The sequence below is a fragment of the Heterobasidion irregulare genome (genome assembly GCF_000320585.1).
Source record: "Heterobasidion irregulare TC 32-1 unplaced genomic scaffold scaffold_02, whole genome shotgun sequence".
Lineage (NCBI taxonomy): Eukaryota > Fungi > Basidiomycota > Agaricomycetes > Russulales > Bondarzewiaceae > Heterobasidion > Heterobasidion irregulare.
In genome coordinates this window covers 1,610,009-1,628,019 of record NW_009258198.1, presented here as the reverse complement: position 1 = coordinate 1,628,019, position 18,011 = coordinate 1,610,009, and the positions used below count along the sequence as shown (strand labels likewise).

The following is an 18,011-nucleotide window of genomic DNA, read 5'->3' as shown; positions in this document are numbered from 1 at the left end:
TGTCTCAATTATTGTATCTATCAATCCTTATTTTCACACGTCTAGACGACACAACATCAGGTTTGATCTCCAAAATATTCTCTATCCGTCGTGGGCTTCACTACAATTTGCGACTGCTTTGGTTTTGGTCGATGTGTGTCGACTGCACCGATAGGTAATGTGTATCTAGATTGAAAGTCAATCTTGCATCATAGGTGGCAGTCAGGGATAGCTACCTTTCCTCGTCACAACCATATGCTTTCGGAGTGAGCTTGATGACAGTATGCAAAGGGATCTTGATGTATGGTAGATCGGCTTGGGGGAGGTTATGGAAATATGCGTAACTGTAGAGCGCGTACGTCAGAGAGAAATCAAGATCAATTCAGATCACTCACAGGCACCGAAGAATAGCCTAACACATAACCTGCCTTCAGCAAGCGTGGGCAAATGAGGGTAGTCCTACGTACCTGGTGACCAATAATGAGGATGTTCTCTTGCCGTTCAAGCTCCATGATCACAGGCTCCAGACGAACGACAACATCTCGGTAAGATTCACCCCCTAGAAGGGCTTGAATCACTTATTTTCTGATCTAAAGGATCAAACGATACCTCGATATCTGTAATTGAATTTGTCCTCGTCTCGATTTGCGAAGTCCTCCGGATATGCTTGCTACAATACAAATCAGAGCAGCTGAACCCGGCACCAAAAAACAATTACCTCTATCTCTTCGTAGGTCATCCCATCGCAAACACCAGCGTCAAGCTCGTCCAGTGACTTCCAAGTCAGTTTGGTGTATGGTAGCTGATGTGCAGTTTGTATTGTGCGTTGCAACGTGGATGTCCAAACCTGAAACGGCACGACATATGGCAACAGCAGCGATATGACAGCAAAAAATGTACCGTTAGCGGTGCATCGCCAATATTGTCTGTGATGAGAGCTGGCAGCATGGTGGCGTAACGCATCCCACGTTCAGACAGGTACGAATCACCTCCAATCTTTCCTTCAACATTGAATTGGCTTTCTCCGTGCTGCAATTTTCAAAAGTTAGCGCAACGTTGGCCATCCATCAGGAAGAACTCACACGTGAAAAGAATATACTCCTCGGCTTCAGGTGCAGATTCATCAAGTAGAACGCAATTCGACTCTGTAAGTACCCATGGATCCGACAGACGGTAGTCTGATTTCCGACATTGGTGATGCGCAGATACGACAGGTGAGGTTCTGTTATTGTCTCGTATACAGATTCGTATTGTTTGATACGGCGAAGGAAGTCCTGCTTGGCATCTTCCGGAGACATGTCCTTGTAGTCCGGGTCACCCGAGCTTACTTTCAGTGCGACATTTGCCGCAATGAGCGCCGGATCATCGCAAACGGATTCGAGAAAAATGACAACGATGCCCTTTTCCTTGGCTACGCGGGCTTCGATCTTAGCTCTAGAGCACTGCCTGTAAGAGAAAATATGACTGAAATAATCATGAAATTTCACCTTCGAGCTCGCGTGCTATTCGTGGCATCTATGAGGCACAATCAACAATTAGTGCCCCCGACGTTAGAAGTAAGAGCTTGTTCACCATGAATTCCAACATTGCCGCCTTCCTTCAACCACTGTATCAACATTTCTAGACTGTCTTCTGCAAGTTGGTCGCGCGATCGTGTTGCTTCAACATTATCATGACTAAAATAAGATGCCGTGTGATCCTCTTTGATCCCGCTCCTGAAGAGTGTATTGGCACAATCAGCAGCATCCGTATGAGTGATAACTACTTACTGCTGTTTCTTCAGCCTTGCACGGCTACGCCGTAGTTGGCCGACATTGAAAACCTGTACCATCTCTTCAGCGAATGGTAAATGTGGAGAGATGCACATGCGATATGAACCTTGACATCATATTCCAACCACTGATCCATAATGAGTACATCCCAGCCAACGGTCAACGCGATTGGCTAACCTGCAGGTAGCGCATGAGCTTATTACTCAGGTATGATTTCCCTCGAGCAGGCAATCCAACCTGTAGGAATGCATCAACAATCTGATCATTAATGCTTGCGCGAGTTTGTGCCCGTACCATCGCCAACACGATCTTGGCTTCAGAGTAGTCAGGCTTTGCAACTATGTCAATGATCAGCAATCTAGCTTTTTGGATATATATACGTCAGACATACCCTTGCCTCCGATTCCAACTACCGATCGCGGCGGGGTCGTTGCCTGAGAGCCCTTCCGACTGGAAATATTAGATTCATCGAATTGTTTCAGCCTGTAGTAGTTCCATGAGAGTACCATCCAAAGACTGATATCCCAATCAAGTCATCCTTACATTGGTCCACCAGCTCCGAATAAGGCTGGCGGTTCCAGCGAAGCGTTCGAGGGAGCAGGTATGATATCCTTTGAGTGATTTACCAGAGCATTGTCGACCCTTGTCAAGTCCTCAGGTTCGAGGTGAAAGGCAGGGCTTGTAGGTGTAGTGAAGACCGAGTCGGCCATCGCTATCGTACCCAGATGAACGAGGAGAGTTGGCTAGTGCAATTCATGTGATTACGAATATAGCAAGCACTTTACGGGGTAGATCCAGATCTGCACAGCCCCGACTCTGTTTGGCAACAGCCTTGGGATAAAACAACCTCAGCCTCCGCCCTGCAGTCTATGGGCATAAGTAGTATACTGTACATCTTCACGTATTCTTACAACATTACTCTACTGTGATGCAACATCAAGATAATGCACCTCTGAGCATGCCCGCAACCTCTCCGCAGCCTGTTCCGGCGTCAGATCTCGCTGAGACTCGGCCATGAGCTCGAAGCTGACATCGCATTGCTGAATGAGACATTTTGTGAGATTAAAGTGAGATCGACGCACCCAACCAGGAATTTCTTTACGCTTGCACTTCTCAGAAGTGGGGGATAGAAATGCAAGTGCAGATGCGCCACGTTCTCGTCTTCGTCGTCTTCGCTTGGGGTACCATCTTTCGGCGGTACGGGACGCTGATGAATACCCATGGAGTATGCGAACGAACAATTAAAAAGGTTGTCGTATCTCCTCGTGATGGCTGAGAGAATGCTTGCGAATGAGAGCTTCTCCTCGGTAGAGAGATGGACGAGGGAAGGGACATGACGATGATGAGGCAGCACTGCAGAGTAAGATGTTGGTTCGCTAAACAGCATGAGTATGCCGCAGATCACCTACACATAATCTCAAAAGGCCACGTCGCCCACCACGGCACCACAGCTACCCAATGCTCGTTACGTGCAACAACGCGCCCCTTGTCCCTTGAGACACCAATCTCAAAATGTATGTATTCGCAGAGCATACATGGTCTGCCCTTCGGACCACGTGGTGCCTCTGACGGTGCAACTTCAGGATTAAGAGAAAAGTGGGCGAGCGAGGCGAGTTCTGTCGACGGAAATGTGGGAACCTCGGTGAGGGACCACACTTGACCATGAGGGTGAGGATTAGAACATCCCATCATCGCACCCTTGTTCTGTGTAGGCTCTAAGCAAGAGCAGAGGGACACAGGTTCCACAATGACGCCTACCTCGAAGATTTGAACATATTTTATTCCTTCCTGTGTACCGCGTTCCTTGTACACCTTGATCCACTCCTCGATCACCTTGTGAATGTCGTTTAGGGCTAGCCGTGCGAGGGTGAGGTCATGGCGAGGATGGAAGATGATGACGTCACATCCCCCCTCGACAGGTTTCATGGCCAAGAGTGGGTGTGGGGCGGTAGGTGCAACTGGGCCAGGAGGAGGCAGCACAGCAGCGAAGTCGTTGGTGAAGACCATGGTGGAATCGTAAGCCGAGTTCTTCTGACCACCAACACGGTCATTTCCCGGGCAGAGGTAGCATTCGGGATCATACTCCGGCAACGATGACGACTGTGGAGGCTCTGTCTGGCCTAGCCATGGACGTTTCGTCCTGTGAGGAGAAACGAGGATGTACTCATTTGTGAGTGGATTAACTACCAGTAAGAGATTAGATGTGGCTACGAGGAAAACGAACGAAAGGAAAATACGAACAACGACGGTGGGGATGGGTCGATGGATCGAACGCTTCAGCCATCGGATCGATGATGTGAAGAGGAACTTCATTCTGTCTGTGGAGAATCGAGGGCTCTTTATAAGACGATCTGCTCAAGTGAGCCTTGACGGCTTCCGCCGGCACACCGGTCCGTTACTCTGCACCTGCCTCACCATGTCCGACTCTGTCTCCAAACGTCGTCGCATCCAACGGTCCCCTTCTCCGGTCTATAAGCTAGATGACACAGATGCCTATGAACCTTATGTCCCCGTAGCCCAACGCCGGCAAGCAAAGATTGCAAAGCTCTCATCGTGGGGGGCCAATGGTGACAGAGACAAGGCGCGTCGGCTGCAGGAGGAGATGGAGGAAAAGGAGGACGAAGAGATGGAGGAAGTGAGACGAAGAGAAAAGGCTCGTAAGGAGAGGACATTATTGATGGAGGCCCAGGAAGTTCATTCCAAAAAGGCTGCCGAAGGTGCGTGGCGTGGTTCTTCCTGTGTCTCCTCGACGCTCATGCCCCACTCCAGATGCAAAGAAGACCGACGCCGAAAAGACTGCAGAGGAGGAAGCTCAGATTCTTGCTGCTATTGCGAGCAGAAAAAAACTGGCGTCCGATATGGAGCTGGCCAAAGGTATCCAGTATACAGAAGCTCTTAAAACAACGTTCGTGTTCACCTTCATTTCACCCACCATGTCATTAACACACAGTCGACAGATGGAGACCGCCCAAGTATATACGAGATACTCCAGTAGAAGAGATCCAAAAGATACGCGACAAGTATCACATCGTTGTGGAGGGTGACGAAGCTACACCACCCATCGAGCATTTCGCCGTGAGAAGCGCTCTTCTGTCCAAAGTATTCATGATCCAGCTAACTTGACAACTTCAGGACATGAAGATACCTGAACCACTGTTGAAGTTTCTGAAGTCAAAACGTATAATCACTCCAACGCCAATTCAACTACAAGGCCTACCAGTAGCGTACGTCTCTTGGACGTCTGTCTGACTGTCGGCTGACTTATTATCAGGCTCTCAGGCCGAGACATGATAGGCATTGCGTTCACCGGTTCTGGGAAAACACTTGCATTCTGCCTCCCGCTTATGATGCTTGCTCTCGAGGAAGAAGTCAAACTCCCTTTTATCCGTGGTGAAGGCCCGGTCGGCGTCATATTATGCCCCTCGCGCGAACTGGCATCGCAGACATATGAAAACATCCTGCAATGGGCCGAGGCTCTCTCGAGCACAGGTCAGTATCCTCGCTTGAACACACTGCTATGCATGGGGGGTATTTCGATGGGGGAGCAAAGCCACGTGTTAAATAAGGGGCTGCACATTGTTGTTGCCACTCCCGGGCGGCTCATCGACATGCTCGAGAAGAAGAAGTTTAACTTCGACAGCTGCAAGTACATGTGCATGGATGAGGCGGATAGGATGATTGACTTGGGCTTTGAGGATGACGTACGGAACATCATGAGCTTCTTTAAGGTGCACATCCCTATATCTGCTGCGTCAAATGAAGAGTCCTGATGAACCGTATTCGACAGCGCCAGCGCCAAACTCTCCTCTTCTCGGCCACCATGCCCCGTAAAATCCAGGACTTTGCCCAACAATCCCTCATCCAACCTGTCCTAGTCAACGTCGGTCGCGCTGGTGCAGCCAATTTGGACGTCCTACAGGTCGTAGAGTATGTTAAGCAAGAGGCCAAGATGGTTTATCTCCTTGAATGTTTGCAAAAGACTGCTCCTCCGGCGATCATTTTCAGCGATAACAAGAACGAAGTCGATGGCAAGTGAACATTGTCATTTATTCACTTAAAATTAATGATTTCACTGCATGCTTCAGACATTCAAGAATATCTTCTTCTTAAGGGCGTAGAAGCAGTGGCCATACACGGTTCTAAATGTACGCCAGTCTCCAACGTGTATTCTGATCTAAGGCTTACTAACATGCTCGGCCATACTCGTAAGCGCAAGAAGAACGACAATATGCCATCAAGTCTTTCAAATCCGGTGCGAAAGATGTCATGGTCGCGTCAGGTGTTGCCTCCAAGGGGCTTGATTTCAACGACATCCAACACGTCATTATCTTCTCTATGCCCAAAGAGATTGAGGACTATGTCCATCAGATCGGCCGCACTGGGCGAAGTGGTAGAACAGGTATCGCAACGACCTTCGTAAACATGAATACATCAGAGCAAACCTTGTTGGATCTGAAATATCTACTCATGGAGGCGGGCCAGAAGTGCGTGCCGTGTGGTTTCACTATCCGTCAAGGAATCTTGACACCTGTGTTCCGGTTTTTAGAGTCCCGCCATTCCTGCAAACTATCGAGGACCCGCGAGCTGCACAAGGCGGATCACTCAAAGGATGTCCAGTCTGCGGAGGTATTTTGGCTCTATATGTTCCTATGTTCTTCGAGCTTATTCGTGGCCTAAGGTCTTGGACACGGTATTTCCAATTGCCCGAAACTGGAAGATACTCAACGCAGACAAATGGCCTCCCACCATGGCGCGCAAGACATCGGCGGCTATTGATTCTATCAGTGGATTGCTATGCAGCACTTCCTGTGTGTATTTCTTTATGATGTTCTTACTACTCATTTGTCTGCGTGAGAATCCCGCGGCTCGATAGTTGTGATCGATTCATGTATCTTTATTTTTGACCCGAATGTAGTCACCTGAGTAGCTCCAGCTTAATATTGTGAACACATAAACACTGTACTTCATTCATCAATAATAGCAAGGGCTTTAACATGAATTTTTGCGGCAGAATTGTCGTAGAAAGGCGTGACACACACCACATGACGTGACTAGACGTGATCGACTGGAAGTTCAGCTGTCGTTGCAGACAACCAACTCTCAAACTGCTGCTATGAACAAACAACCGGGGTACTGGTACCCATCCATGGGCAACCAGGAATTGATAGATTGCTTCGATACTTGGGGAATCAAATTGACCACCCAACAGCTCCTTAAACCGTCCCCCGAGTTCGTGTACGACGTTTACCTCGCTTGCATTCTCCAGGTGAACGGGGTGACACAGCAAGTGCTGGATGAAAGGCTCGAAATATTACTGGCCGCGATTAATGAGCCTAATCCGGTATCGTTGATTTTGATCCTATCCATGCTACCGAGTGCTAACTCTCATTGGCGCAAAGGATATCTTTGGAAATAGCCTTAGCCAAAACCTCATCTTGTACCAGATGTGAGTACCTCCCATTGAGACTCATCAAGCATACGTCCTTGAACCACACTTTCAAGATCTCGCCTTGCAGATGCTGCGAAAGTGCCAGATTTCAATATCAAAGACCTGACCTTTCCTGATTCAACTCGGACGTGTGGCATACTCTGTGCCATTGCGAATTTCATCAAATTCAACGAACAATGCGAGGTCTTCATCTCCGAGCTTCGCGACGGGTCTGCTGCTCTTGTAAAAGAACGAGAGATCGTCGCAATGGAGCTAGCTGAAGTGCGAAGGAACAATGCTGCACTCAGGTATCTTCAAGTCATTGCTATCCCGATCGCTTATCCTACATTGTTGCAGTGCAAAGCAAGCGGAGGACAGACCTATGTGTGAAAGCCTTCAACAAGAGAATGCAGGTCTCACGGCACACCTGATTGCGCAAAAAGAGATACAAGGGGTTCTGCTGAAGGATATCGAAAATCTCAAGGCGGACAGGGAGTCTCTAGTGCAACGAAAAGTTCATGTCCTCTATATTGATGAGTTTATAAAACTGACCCTTTTTCTCCACAGGAAGGGCTCAATGCAGACAGTGCAGTTGTGTCCGATACAGTAGCACGTACACGTTCTCGCATTGTACAGTCTCCGGAACGTATCAGACGCAATATCTCAAGTATGAGCACAACGGCAATGGAGGACAAGAAGACACTTGGAGCTCAAGAGGCGAAAGCTCGCGATCTTCAGGCCAAAATCTCCGCTCTCTTGAATATTGAAAAGGTTTTGTATTTTACATCTATGTTTTCTGTCGATCTAACCACATTTCTTTTTACGCCTATTAGGACGTCCGAGGGGCCTTGGAGCAGCTACAAACTATTGAGAAGGAAGCTTACGCTCTTGAACTCACCCAAAAAGAGTTCATTGACACTCGAGACCATCTCGACCAAAAGAAAATCGAGCGTACAGAATTAGAGATGAAATATCAAGCAAGCTTTGTTCCGCCCTATCTATCAAGTGTGAAACTCATGTCATTTGTGTTCCTTAGCGTGTGCAAAAACAGCTATCAAACGCTCAAGAAAAATTAGAACGCGCACAACAACACGCCGAAGATAAGCGGCTTGCCGGTCAACACACGATTGAGCGATTGCAACGCGAATATGAAGAAATGGTTCTCGACCGCCGTGACAATGAAAAGCAGGTAGAGGAGTTGCGCAGTAAGGCGAATGAGTTTGAACGACAGGTCAGATCGTCTTCCCAATGTTGAGGTACAGAGGCTTACCACAACCCGCAGATGGCTGAGCATCTACGCAGTTGCGAAGCTGAGCTGAACGAGCTGCTCACAGAGTATTGGAAACTGCGACATGAGACTGGTGTGTCTTTGTACCTATTGAGCCATTTTGCAAGATACTGAATCTATTACAGAGGTATATATGGAGATACTCGCAAACAAGCTAGGCATGCGTGTTTCTGCAACCTAAGGGGATTTCTGAATTCAAATATATGTGTCTCGCCTACCAGTGTATTGATTGTGTTAGTATCATGTATACCTATATCATTATTATCAGTTCCCCTTCCGTACCGAGCCACATCATCTAGGAATTACATTAGTACAGAATTGAATAGTACAGAATCTTTACAAATTCATCGCACGAGGTGAACGATTATCGTCCTTTCCGCTTCCCTGTGCATTCCCGACAGTACCACTTAGTAGACTTTGGCGGTTCTGTGAGACCAGCGCAACTTAAATGGAACTGTGACAGACAAATCTGTGAGATGACACATCGAGAAACATGAGTTAGCTTACCCATTCGCGTTTGCATCCAGCATTGTCGCAGGCCACCATCTATGTGACAGGTCAACGGATGGGTATGTACAAAGCAAGCATGGTACTTACGTGTCCATAAGATACCTGATCGCAGTAACAATACTTTGGCTCGTTTGGATGAACTGGCAGGTCCCCTGAAACAACAGCGGTGGAAGGAGGAATCTTTAGCTTGAAGTTTGGTTGAGGCGCAGGCGTTGTTGCCTTGCTTGTGTCTCTCTCAGCAGCGTCTTTCTCCTTTTTTCTCCCCTTGCCTTTCTTGCTCTTTTTAGAAGCACTGCGTCCCCTGTCAGCCGCCACATCGCCAGAGGTCAACCCGAAAGCAGGACTTTCTTCGTCTCCATTGTCCACTTCTGCATCCTCGACATCGACGTCCATGTTTTCGTCATCAAGTGCATCAAAACCGGGGAGTGGGCTTGATTCTATGCGTGGTCCACGGGTCCACCGTGGAACAAGGAGGTCGGGTAGGAGAGCTGGATGATAACCAGGATGGAGATCGAGAGAGAGAGCATCTTCTTGTTCCTTGATAGCTCGATCTAGCATACGGATATGCCGATCCACCTATACGTGCATCGTCTGCCATGACATGAAGAAATCGATGGCTCAAGATGGCTCACTGAGTTATATGCAGCTTGAGCGATATGAACCTTCTCAAGAGATGCCTGAACGGCGTCTTCTGCTAGACGGGCGACCTGGGATAGCAGCTCCCGGGGAAGCTCAAAGGGCGTTTGGGATTCTAGAAGAACTGGTGCCGATACTGGTGTGCGCTGAGTCGATAAGGAAGCGGCGGTGGACGGTCCGACAGGATCAGGTTGTTTGGACGGGAACGGATTCCGAGCACCAGCATGTGGAGATGGCGCATTCCGAGATATGAAAGCACTTTTCTCAGAGTGATTAAGTTCAGCTTCGGTGCCATCTTTCATCGTTGTGTCCCCGTCCCCAAGTGGAGTGCTTTCGGGGCTTTCTAGCGGCATTTTGACAGGGTCTGGTGTTCGGGCTGGTAAGCCGGCCAAGGATCTCCGGACCGAGATATATTGCTGCAGAACTGGGGTGACCTTTGCAGCGTGCCCTGCGCGATGCGAAGTATATCCGTCTGTCTACCCAATGCTGAGAATGAACCAATTCACATACTGGTGGCTTCCTCATCTAATTCCTTCATCAATGCGAAATGTCGATGTAACTGCAAAGGCAGCTGCTCGAGAGCTACAGATTCCTGTTTAGAGCAGCAGTCAGTCTCAGGAGACGCGGCTAAACAAATACCTTCATGATACTCCTCCTTGAACGCCTCCCAAAGCTCCGCTTCTTTTGATACCTCCTTGCTCACAGATTCTTCATGCTGAGCACCGTTTGGCGAGTCCACCGTCTCACCTACATCATCTGATCGAACATCATCCTCATTTGAGGCAATGGAGCCGGGGGCAGCGTCCTGGCTGTGATCCCGCCCAAATGCTTGAGAGCGCCGTCGTTTGCGTGCAGGCATGAAAGCGTGGGAACATATTTGACTCGTGCCTCAAGGTCTCTCAACAGCTCTCAACCTGTTCTGCATGGCTGGTGACTTGACCCTCAATAGAGTATTATTTGCAACTTTTAAAGACGTGATCTCTATACCATCTTCGATCTACATACGGTGAACTGTTCCAAGGTCAAGGGAACGTACGGCATGTGACATTGCTAGATGAATTGGATATTATATTGTGGTGCAGAGTGATGCGACGGATTACGACGATGTGCAGGAACAACAGAAGGACAAGCAGAGCAGTAATAGGTAAAATACAGCGGACCAAGGGGTATGGAGGGCCAGCTTGTGTTTTCGTAAAAGGTACTCAATCTAAAAATGTACGATCAAAGTCATCATGGAGGTAAAATAAGTGAGAAGGATGTGAACATCAAGTTCACTTGTTGGTGGTCGTCTTTGAATCGACTTGTCAGTGTCATAGAACCAGCCGTGTGAATAAGATATACGTACTGCAAATCCGTTCAGTGTTCGGCTGGAGTGGTATGAGGATATGGCTTGTGTTTGGGACGTTCGGTAGGATCTCGCAGAACCCATCGAATGCATCGACGTAGAGCCACTGGGCGTAGAGGGAACTGCATTGGTTGTACGAGTGACACGAGCAGTTAGAGGCGTAGGAGCGCTGATTTGCGACTTCTTTGGCGTCTCGACGGGTTTGCTGCGACTAGACAGGTTTGAAGCAGAAGCGAGCAACGCTTTCGCAGTGCCAGGAGCAGGCGCGCTGATCTTCGCACGCCGTCCCGCAGTGAGGAATGGATGGCGCATCGCGTTCTGAGGCTTGATACGGCGCTCAGGATCCCAGACAAGGCACTTTGCGATGAAGTCGACGAAGAGCTCATCGTCGCAACGCAAAGCCTGCGCAAGCGTCTTCGTGCCTGGACGTCTTCGACGGCCCTTGGAATTAACGACAGGCCGTGGCGCACCGGTTGAATCTAGGTGAACATATGTGAGCAACCCAAGACATCCCGGTGAGGTGAGATGACTGACCAAAGAAGAGTCTCTTTCGAGAACTACGGTTGACAAAGTCTTTGTCCGGAACACCCAGCACCTCCATGATGCAAGACAACTGCTCTTGCTCATTCTCGCCAGGGAAAATGGGAAAGCCGGTGTACAGTTCGGCAAGAATACATCCAAGGCTCCACATGTCGATGGCCATGTGGTAGTTCATGCCCATAATAACTTCGGGGGATCGATAGAACCGGCTCTGAATGTAAGTATAAACTGGGGGAGAGATGAGAACGTCGTCCTACAGGCGATGATGGGATGCCCGGCAACTCACTTTTCTCATGTTCGAAGCAACTGCTACCAAAATCGATGACCTTGATGGCACTCTTCGCAGGATGTCGTAAAAGAACGTTCTGCAGACAGGATGAGGACGATGAAGGTGCGTGATACGAATCAACCTTACCTCTGGCTTCAGGTCGCAATGTACAATACGGTGATGTCGCATCAGCGAGAGCGAGGCGAGCATTTGCGTGGTGAAACGGCGAATCAACGCGGTGGTAAATCCGACAAACCCGTTGGCCTTGATGAGCTCGTAGAGATTGATGCTGAGGAGTTCCATGGCAATGCACAGATGATCGCGGAAGTAGAAATGCTCTGTCATCTTGATGACATGGTGTTTCTCGTCGGCATCCTGTAGAACATTGCGTTAAACGAGTGCAGAGATCGAAGAGTAGATGCGTACCCATTTGCGCAGATTGTCGAGGATCTTGATTTCGACCAAGGCCTGATGATGAAAGCGTTTCTTGTTGCGGATGATCTTGATAGCGACGGATTCACCAGTGCAGTGATCGCGACAGTTGAGCACTTGACCAAAGGAGCCCTTGCCCAAGGTGTCTATGACCTCATAGCGATAAGCCAGGTGGTCGTGATTGACGATCAGATAGTCGCCTCGCTCATCGTCGTACCCAAAGTTATTCGTCGGTTTGTCAGGGTGCGCGGGCTTCTTCTCGCTATTCGCGCCAATATAATACACAGAGGGGAAATTCAAAATTTCCTTCCGTTCGTAATCAGACAGTTGATGACGTTGGCTGCTCTTGAGGATAGCTATCAAAAAGGCATGAGGAATGAAAAAAGGTTCAGAAGCGAAGAGCTTACCAGCCGGAGTTGATGGTGGAACAGGGGGTGAAGGTTCAGGGAAACGAAGCATGCCTTCCAACTCTTCTTGGGTGGCCCCATGCGCCAGCTTCTTCTGCTGCTGCCGCTTGATATAATGCATCATCTCCTCGTCACCCAGCAACTCCTCTTCATCAACGGAACTTGGCACAGGGGATGGGGTATTGAGCGATTGCCGGCTGGATGACGGCGTACCCATTGCCTGATGTATATTCGAAGCATTGGAGTTGGAGCTGCGAGAGTGAGGCAATGACACCTTGGGGCTGAGAAGCTTGAGCTTGGATGGGGAGAGCGCGGAAAATCGGTGTTGAGTCTCGCTCGGAGCCACCGACGATAATGATGCCACTGAGCTGGTCGACGATTTGCGGAGGCCACTGAACGACATCGAATCGCGATTGCCCTTCCTCGGAATGCCCGACACAGATGTATTGGCGAGCCCAGAGGCTTGTCGAGCAGAAGACCCGTTCGAGGATGGCGAGGCACGGACAGACTGGCGTTGCACGGCCGTGGTGAGCGTCGCCTTGGGGGTCTCGCCGTTTTCCAAGACGCCGAACTCGTTGGTGGATGCGGCAGGAGATGGCGAAGGTTCGTTGCTAGGGGCCACAAGGCCGCTCACGTTCATGCTTGCCCTACGACTGGTCATCGTGGCAGAGCTGGACGTAGACCCTTTCAGTGCGGGTGATGTGACGGTCGAGGTGCGACTATGAATACGAGGGATCTTCGTGGGAGTTTCCTTCGGATTGGCCGATGAGACATGTAGAGACGAAAGGGGCTCCTTGCCATCCTTGGAAAACGACGTATTGCCAGCTGTGATGCCGACCGATGGTGAACCAGCGATGGTGGGCAGTTGGCTACGGTTCCTCAATGACGCATCCGACTGCCTCTGCATCGAGCTGATCGTCTGAGACGTGACTCGCGATCCAGTGGTAGTAGTGCGAGTCATTGAAGAGCCGGTCGTGGAGGGACTAGCCTTAAGATTGGCAACTCGTTGAGCTGTTGCCGGCGGCAACGCACTGATCTGCAGAGGTGGCATACTTACGGGCTGGGACTTCTTCTGGTCCGTGGAAGATAGAGTCTGCAGCACGACAACCGTCAATTGAGTGGTGGCAGAAGGCAAAACGCGCGTCAACTCACCTTGCCACGACGCCTGCCCATCAAAACCGAAATCCTGCCCTCTTTGTCATCCTTCTTTGACTTCTCTTTGTCCGAGTCCTTGCTGCGAGTGCTCTCCTTGCCGCTCTTGCCATCGCTCTTGTCTCCTTGCAAATTTCTCTTTGAACTGGACCCTTTCAACAGGGAGCCCAGACTCAGCATAGACGACTTTTTCTGGGCGGAGTTCGTCACAGAGGGAGTCGACAAACTCGAGTCGATCGGAGAGATACTGCTTTGAGTGGGTAACGCCAACAGTCCGTTTGATGCAGTTGGCGAGGTCGAGGGCTGTGTAGAGGTGGACGCGTGCAATTGAACACTCTGGGACGAGGAACGACGGAAGAATGGGATAGACGACGGTGTGAGGCGTTTAGATGATCCACGGCGTATCGAACTGGAAGGACTGAGCGGGGTGCGCTGCGCCCCTAACGAGGCTGATTGATTCGCGCTAGATGCAGTCCCAGGTCGGCTGGAAACAACACGATCAGGTATCTGTGGCTTCCGCGGAACAAAAGCTGATACTAACGATGACGGCGAAAGGGCATGAGCCGAAGACAGAGACGACAGCGACGCAAGAGAGGCTGCCGACGTCATTGCCTCGGGCTGACTTGGTGACCATCCCTCGTTGCGATCCTTGGAATGTGACCTGCGACTGAGGTGACCAAAATGAGCAGAACGGGGACTGACTCCGAGAGGAGACCCCTTTATACCCGTGTGCTCCTTGACAGAAGGAGATGACGGAGAACCGGACAATTTCATTCCAAGCGCATTAGTGAAACTCCATTTCTTGGACGGGGTCTTGAGCACGGCCGGTGCAGAAGCAGCAGACGTGTACCCTGGGACCAGATTCTGGCCGGGAAAGTCCATTTGGGGAGTCAGCGAGGTCGTCTGGGATACACTCCTGGCTGACGGCACGTCCAAGGGCATGTTACGGTCGCGTTCATCCTCGGCAGAAGTTATATCCTTGCCCTTCTCTTCGGAAGGCTCAAGAGGGAACTTTGCGCTGGCGGCAGACTGTGGCGGCGAACGGTAAGTGGTAAGGTCCTTGGGTAAAGGCGGCACAGGCGGCACAAGATCCCCAGCGTCCAACAGCTCGCCCGCCGCGAGCGAAGCGACGCGATCCTTGGAGACCGCATCCGCAGACTGCGAGCTTGAGATATCGCTGCCACCACTATTCCTTCTCGTCTTTCCAATCGAATGTCTGCCCGACTGAGCAGAGACTGACGTGGCGCTGGTCGTGGTCGAAAGCGAGGCTGAGTCCCTAGAACTGGTCGTGGGGGTGCTCGTGTAGGTCGTCGAAGAGGCAGATCCGCGCTTGCCCGTGTAGCTCAAACGAGCGCTTGCAGTCGACTTTTTTGGCTTGTCTTGTGCAGGCGAATTGAGCTGATTCTCATCGCTACTGCCAACAGCACTACCAAGCTCGCCTGTCCCAACATCGCCAATAGCCAATCCCAGTCCAACGACAGGGTGTCCATTTTCCTTCTCCCTTTCCCGTGATGCATTGCCTTCGCGCGCACTATCCCTGCGAGTGAGCTTGGCGCCGTCCGTGCCAATGCCTTCCCATTGACTGGTAGTCTTCGCTGGTGTGCCAGGGCGACTCGAACCAGGACGAACACTCCCGACGCTCGTACGCTTACGCGAAGCAGTTTTCCCAGACAGGCCATCCAACTTGCGAAGAGCCTCGGCTGTGGCCTGATCGTCGAGACCAGACCAACCTTCCTGTGTACCGCGAAGCAACGAATGGGCGACATTGGGAGAGTGGTGCGTCTGACTTTCTTTCAATGAAGAATAGGAAGGGGTTGACGTGATAGCGCCGTTACTGCCCGCATGGCGAAGGAATTGTTGGATAGACGAGGTCGAAGGCGAAGGTGGGAGGTGGGAGAAGTCAGTCGTGTGAACGCGACGAGAATGGTGACTCTCTCCGTGACTGGACGACGACGAACTCGCCGACGTATGCCGCGCGTGCCTCTCCGGCTTTGAGGCAAAGCTCGCGGCGACAGCGTCTCGTTGACGCTCCTTCCCTTTGTCCCGGCCAGAGGGAGGCGCGCCTACACCTAGACTGCGATGCTTACGGGTAGAAGTCTTCTCGTCCTTCGTTTTGTCCCCAGCAGACAGATTCCTTTGATGCTTCTTGATCAAGGTCCCCGACTGGTCAAGTTCAAACTCGTCCGAAGTGCGCTTCTTCGCCTTGTGAAGAGGGGTCAAGAACGCGCTGGGCGGGATGGGGACAATATTGACACCTGAGAGCGAAGACGACCTCGAAGGCGTCTGGGGTGCTAGGGCCGTGGCAGCGGACTGGCTGGGCGCTGACTGACGATGGCGGGGATAGAGGATCTCCTCACCGCCACTTTCCTCGGTGACCGATGGACGCGTGCGAACGGGCTTCGGGAGCGCCCAGACGTCCAGAGGCTATTGAGAATGGTCAGAACAAGTGAAAGTCCGCGAAAATGATCTCGATAAATACCTCTTCACCCTCCTCTCCCTCGCCATCAATGGCTTCTATAGTCCATGGGCTATCTGGAGACTCGACGTCCAATTCCTCCTGGGCGTGCACCTCACCCTCTTCTTGGACCCCATCCAGTTCACTCTGACTTTCCGACTCGAAAGCGTGATTGCGATCCAATCGCGTCGTCCAACGCGGTGTGGCCAGCTCACCTAGGCCATGAAGCCCTCTCCTGTCGATTGTTGCGGGATCTCTGATGGGTGTGACTGGCTCCTGGGCGTAGCGTGATTCGGGTGTCTTGCTGTGGGTACCGGATGTGGGGAGCGGGGGAACCGGGGAACCCGAAGGAGAATGGACACTGAAGTAGTAGGGGTCCAGTGACGAGGAGGGCGAGGGCGAGTGGGGTACGTCGGAAGCCTGCGCAGACGAGTCGTCCGTCAAAGGAGTCGGGCGTAGCTATATGAAAAACGGATCAGTGAGAGATGTGAGGGGGTACGCGACGGGCTGCAGACCATGTGAGCGAAACGTTGGGTATCCTGGAGGCGATGGTGATCTGGCTGCGCACGAGGGGTGGCATTGAAAGAGTCATCGATGTCGAGGGCAGGAGGGCGGACCCTCCTCTTCGAAGGGCTCTCGTCGTGGGCTGGTGCGGACGACGAGAGGGGAGAGGAGGACGCGGACATGGGAGGAGAGAGGAAGGGTCGAACCGTCAAAGGCACAGGGTGGGTAAAGAGGGACGAAAAAAAGAGAAAAAACAACAGAAAAAAGGAGGCGGCGAGCTACGGAATTTTGTATTGTGGATCGATGGGTTTGATAGATAGAGTGAACGCCACGGCGAGCTCGACGAACGGGCTGCGAGTGCGGGATGCGGTTGATGGGCTCTGCTCGCGCGGCGGCCCCTCGTGTCCCTTGTTTGGCCGCATTTGGCATCGGTGGCTCATCTTGGCCCGTCCCGCCCGCGAGCCGCTGGGGCCGTCACGCTGAGCTGACTGAGTTGCTGACTGTGTGCTTTGCGCTGCGCGTTCAGTTGAAGCAGGCTGCAGGCCTCCGCAGGACATCGTCCACAGTCTCCTCACAGACACGCACGCGGCGCCTAGACCAGAGGTGACGGAACACCAGCATTAGATGCACAAGGCGTCTGTTTGTGCGTGTGTGCACGCACGCACAAAGCGCAAGAGCCGCCTCGGTTCGGTGATAGGGTCAGAGGGCACGGCAATGAGCACGCCGTATAGGAAAGCAGGCAACGGGCATGGAACGTTCACGTCGATCATACTTTATAAAAAGCTGCGAACGGGCGCGACATGCGTCTGCTGTTCATCTCGGCGGAGACTGGGAGGGGAGCCTGGATTGGGGCGGAGAGCGAAGATGCAAAGTCCGGGCGCGGGGCCCCCCGAGGGTTGAAAAGACGGCGAGGACGAGGGCGACTCCGAGCGACTTTCAGCCCCCGCGTCACGTCTTCCCCCATCGCTTTGTGTCCCGCCTCTCCGCTCTCCGCCATCTCAGCGACATTTCCGGTACGTCCAGAGCCCATGCTCTTTGTCCTCGTCCTCCTCGTCCCCCTCGCCCATGTCGCTCACCCATCGCCTCCAGCGTCCCCTTTGTTGCGCCCCTTATCGCCCTTGTCTCCTCTCTGCCGTCCCCTCCCCCCGCGCTCCGAGGCGCTTCTATTCATTCCTCTATCGGGTATAGACGCCTGCGACACGTGTTCGCCACCAGCGTGATTAGTCCGACCCTCCCCCTTGCCCGTGTCCCCTTCGTCTGCACCACCCTCGCCCCTCCTCTCTCGCCCCCCCCCC

General features: G+C 51.7%; 7 protein-coding genes across 7 annotated transcripts; 3 read left to right on the top strand and 4 right to left on the bottom strand.

Moving 5' to 3' along the window:
- Positions 1 to 10: 10 nt before the first annotated feature.
- HETIRDRAFT_32529 (uncharacterized protein) lies at positions 11 to 2,458 on the bottom strand. Its single transcript, XM_009543448.1, has 16 exons — positions 2,295 to 2,458; positions 2,143 to 2,234; positions 2,046 to 2,089; positions 1,929 to 1,988; positions 1,858 to 1,878; positions 1,749 to 1,801; positions 1,552 to 1,694; positions 1,467 to 1,494; positions 1,062 to 1,413; positions 880 to 1,008; positions 698 to 826; positions 589 to 649; positions 447 to 538; positions 375 to 391; positions 216 to 323; positions 11 to 165 (listed from the first exon to the last, which is right to left on the bottom strand). Coding segments are annotated over exons 1-16 (1,440 nt in total). The 5' UTR covers positions 2,297 to 2,458; the 3' UTR covers positions 11 to 56.
- Positions 2,459 to 2,613: 155 nt separating this feature from the next.
- On the bottom strand, positions 2,614 to 4,062 carry HETIRDRAFT_470722 (uncharacterized protein). Its single transcript, XM_009544177.1, has 5 exons — positions 3,993 to 4,062; positions 3,510 to 3,934; positions 3,161 to 3,455; positions 2,834 to 3,104; positions 2,614 to 2,777 (listed from the first exon to the last, which is right to left on the bottom strand). Exons 1-5 carry the CDS (start codon positions 4,033 to 4,035, stop codon positions 2,672 to 2,674), a joined length of 1,140 nt encoding a protein of 379 aa, XP_009542472.1. The 5' UTR covers positions 4,036 to 4,062; the 3' UTR covers positions 2,614 to 2,671.
- A 105-nt stretch (positions 4,063 to 4,167) lies between these two features.
- On the top strand, positions 4,168 to 6,527 carry HETIRDRAFT_414623 (uncharacterized protein; the record flags this gene model as incomplete). Its single annotated transcript, XM_009544176.1, has 10 exons — positions 4,168 to 4,468; positions 4,521 to 4,656; positions 4,709 to 4,826; positions 4,884 to 4,975; positions 5,023 to 5,479; positions 5,539 to 5,779; positions 5,837 to 5,896; positions 5,962 to 6,235; positions 6,298 to 6,377; positions 6,430 to 6,527. 10 exons carry the CDS (start codon positions 4,168 to 4,170, stop codon positions 6,525 to 6,527), a joined length of 1,857 nt encoding a protein of 618 aa, XP_009542471.1.
- Positions 6,528 to 6,864: 337 nt separating this feature from the next.
- HETIRDRAFT_309393 (uncharacterized protein) lies at positions 6,865 to 8,648 on the top strand (the record flags this gene model as incomplete). Its single annotated transcript, XM_009544175.1, has 9 exons — positions 6,865 to 7,092; positions 7,151 to 7,197; positions 7,254 to 7,487; positions 7,537 to 7,693; positions 7,747 to 7,950; positions 8,013 to 8,165; positions 8,216 to 8,410; positions 8,462 to 8,540; positions 8,593 to 8,648. The coding sequence occupies 9 exons, from the start codon at positions 6,865 to 6,867 to the stop codon at positions 8,646 to 8,648; spliced, it is 1,353 nt and encodes a 450-aa protein (XP_009542470.1).
- Positions 8,649 to 8,703: 55 nt separating this feature from the next.
- HETIRDRAFT_457421 (uncharacterized protein) lies at positions 8,704 to 10,472 on the bottom strand (the record flags this gene model as incomplete). The annotated part of the gene is made up of 6 exons (XM_009544174.1): positions 8,704 to 8,921; positions 8,975 to 9,013; positions 9,065 to 9,553; positions 9,610 to 10,061; positions 10,124 to 10,195; positions 10,253 to 10,472. The coding sequence occupies 6 exons, from the start codon at positions 10,470 to 10,472 to the stop codon at positions 8,832 to 8,834; spliced, it is 1,362 nt and encodes a 453-aa protein (XP_009542469.1). The 3' UTR covers positions 8,704 to 8,831.
- Positions 10,473 to 10,662: 190 nt separating this feature from the next.
- On the bottom strand, positions 10,663 to 12,822 carry HETIRDRAFT_379660 (uncharacterized protein; the record flags this gene model as incomplete). Its single annotated transcript, XM_009544173.1, has 7 exons — positions 10,663 to 10,902; positions 10,959 to 11,437; positions 11,493 to 11,726; positions 11,785 to 11,863; positions 11,914 to 12,141; positions 12,193 to 12,554; positions 12,606 to 12,822. 7 exons carry the CDS (start codon positions 12,820 to 12,822, stop codon positions 10,885 to 10,887), a joined length of 1,617 nt encoding a protein of 538 aa, XP_009542468.1. The 3' UTR covers positions 10,663 to 10,884.
- A 4,642-nt stretch (positions 12,823 to 17,464) lies between these two features.
- Positions 17,465 to 18,011, top strand: HETIRDRAFT_432307 (uncharacterized protein; the record flags this gene model as incomplete). Its single annotated transcript, XM_009544172.1, has 2 exons — positions 17,465 to 17,729; positions 17,806 to 18,011. 2 exons carry the CDS (start codon positions 17,465 to 17,467, stop codon positions 17,934 to 17,936), a joined length of 396 nt encoding a protein of 131 aa, XP_009542467.1. The 3' UTR covers positions 17,937 to 18,011.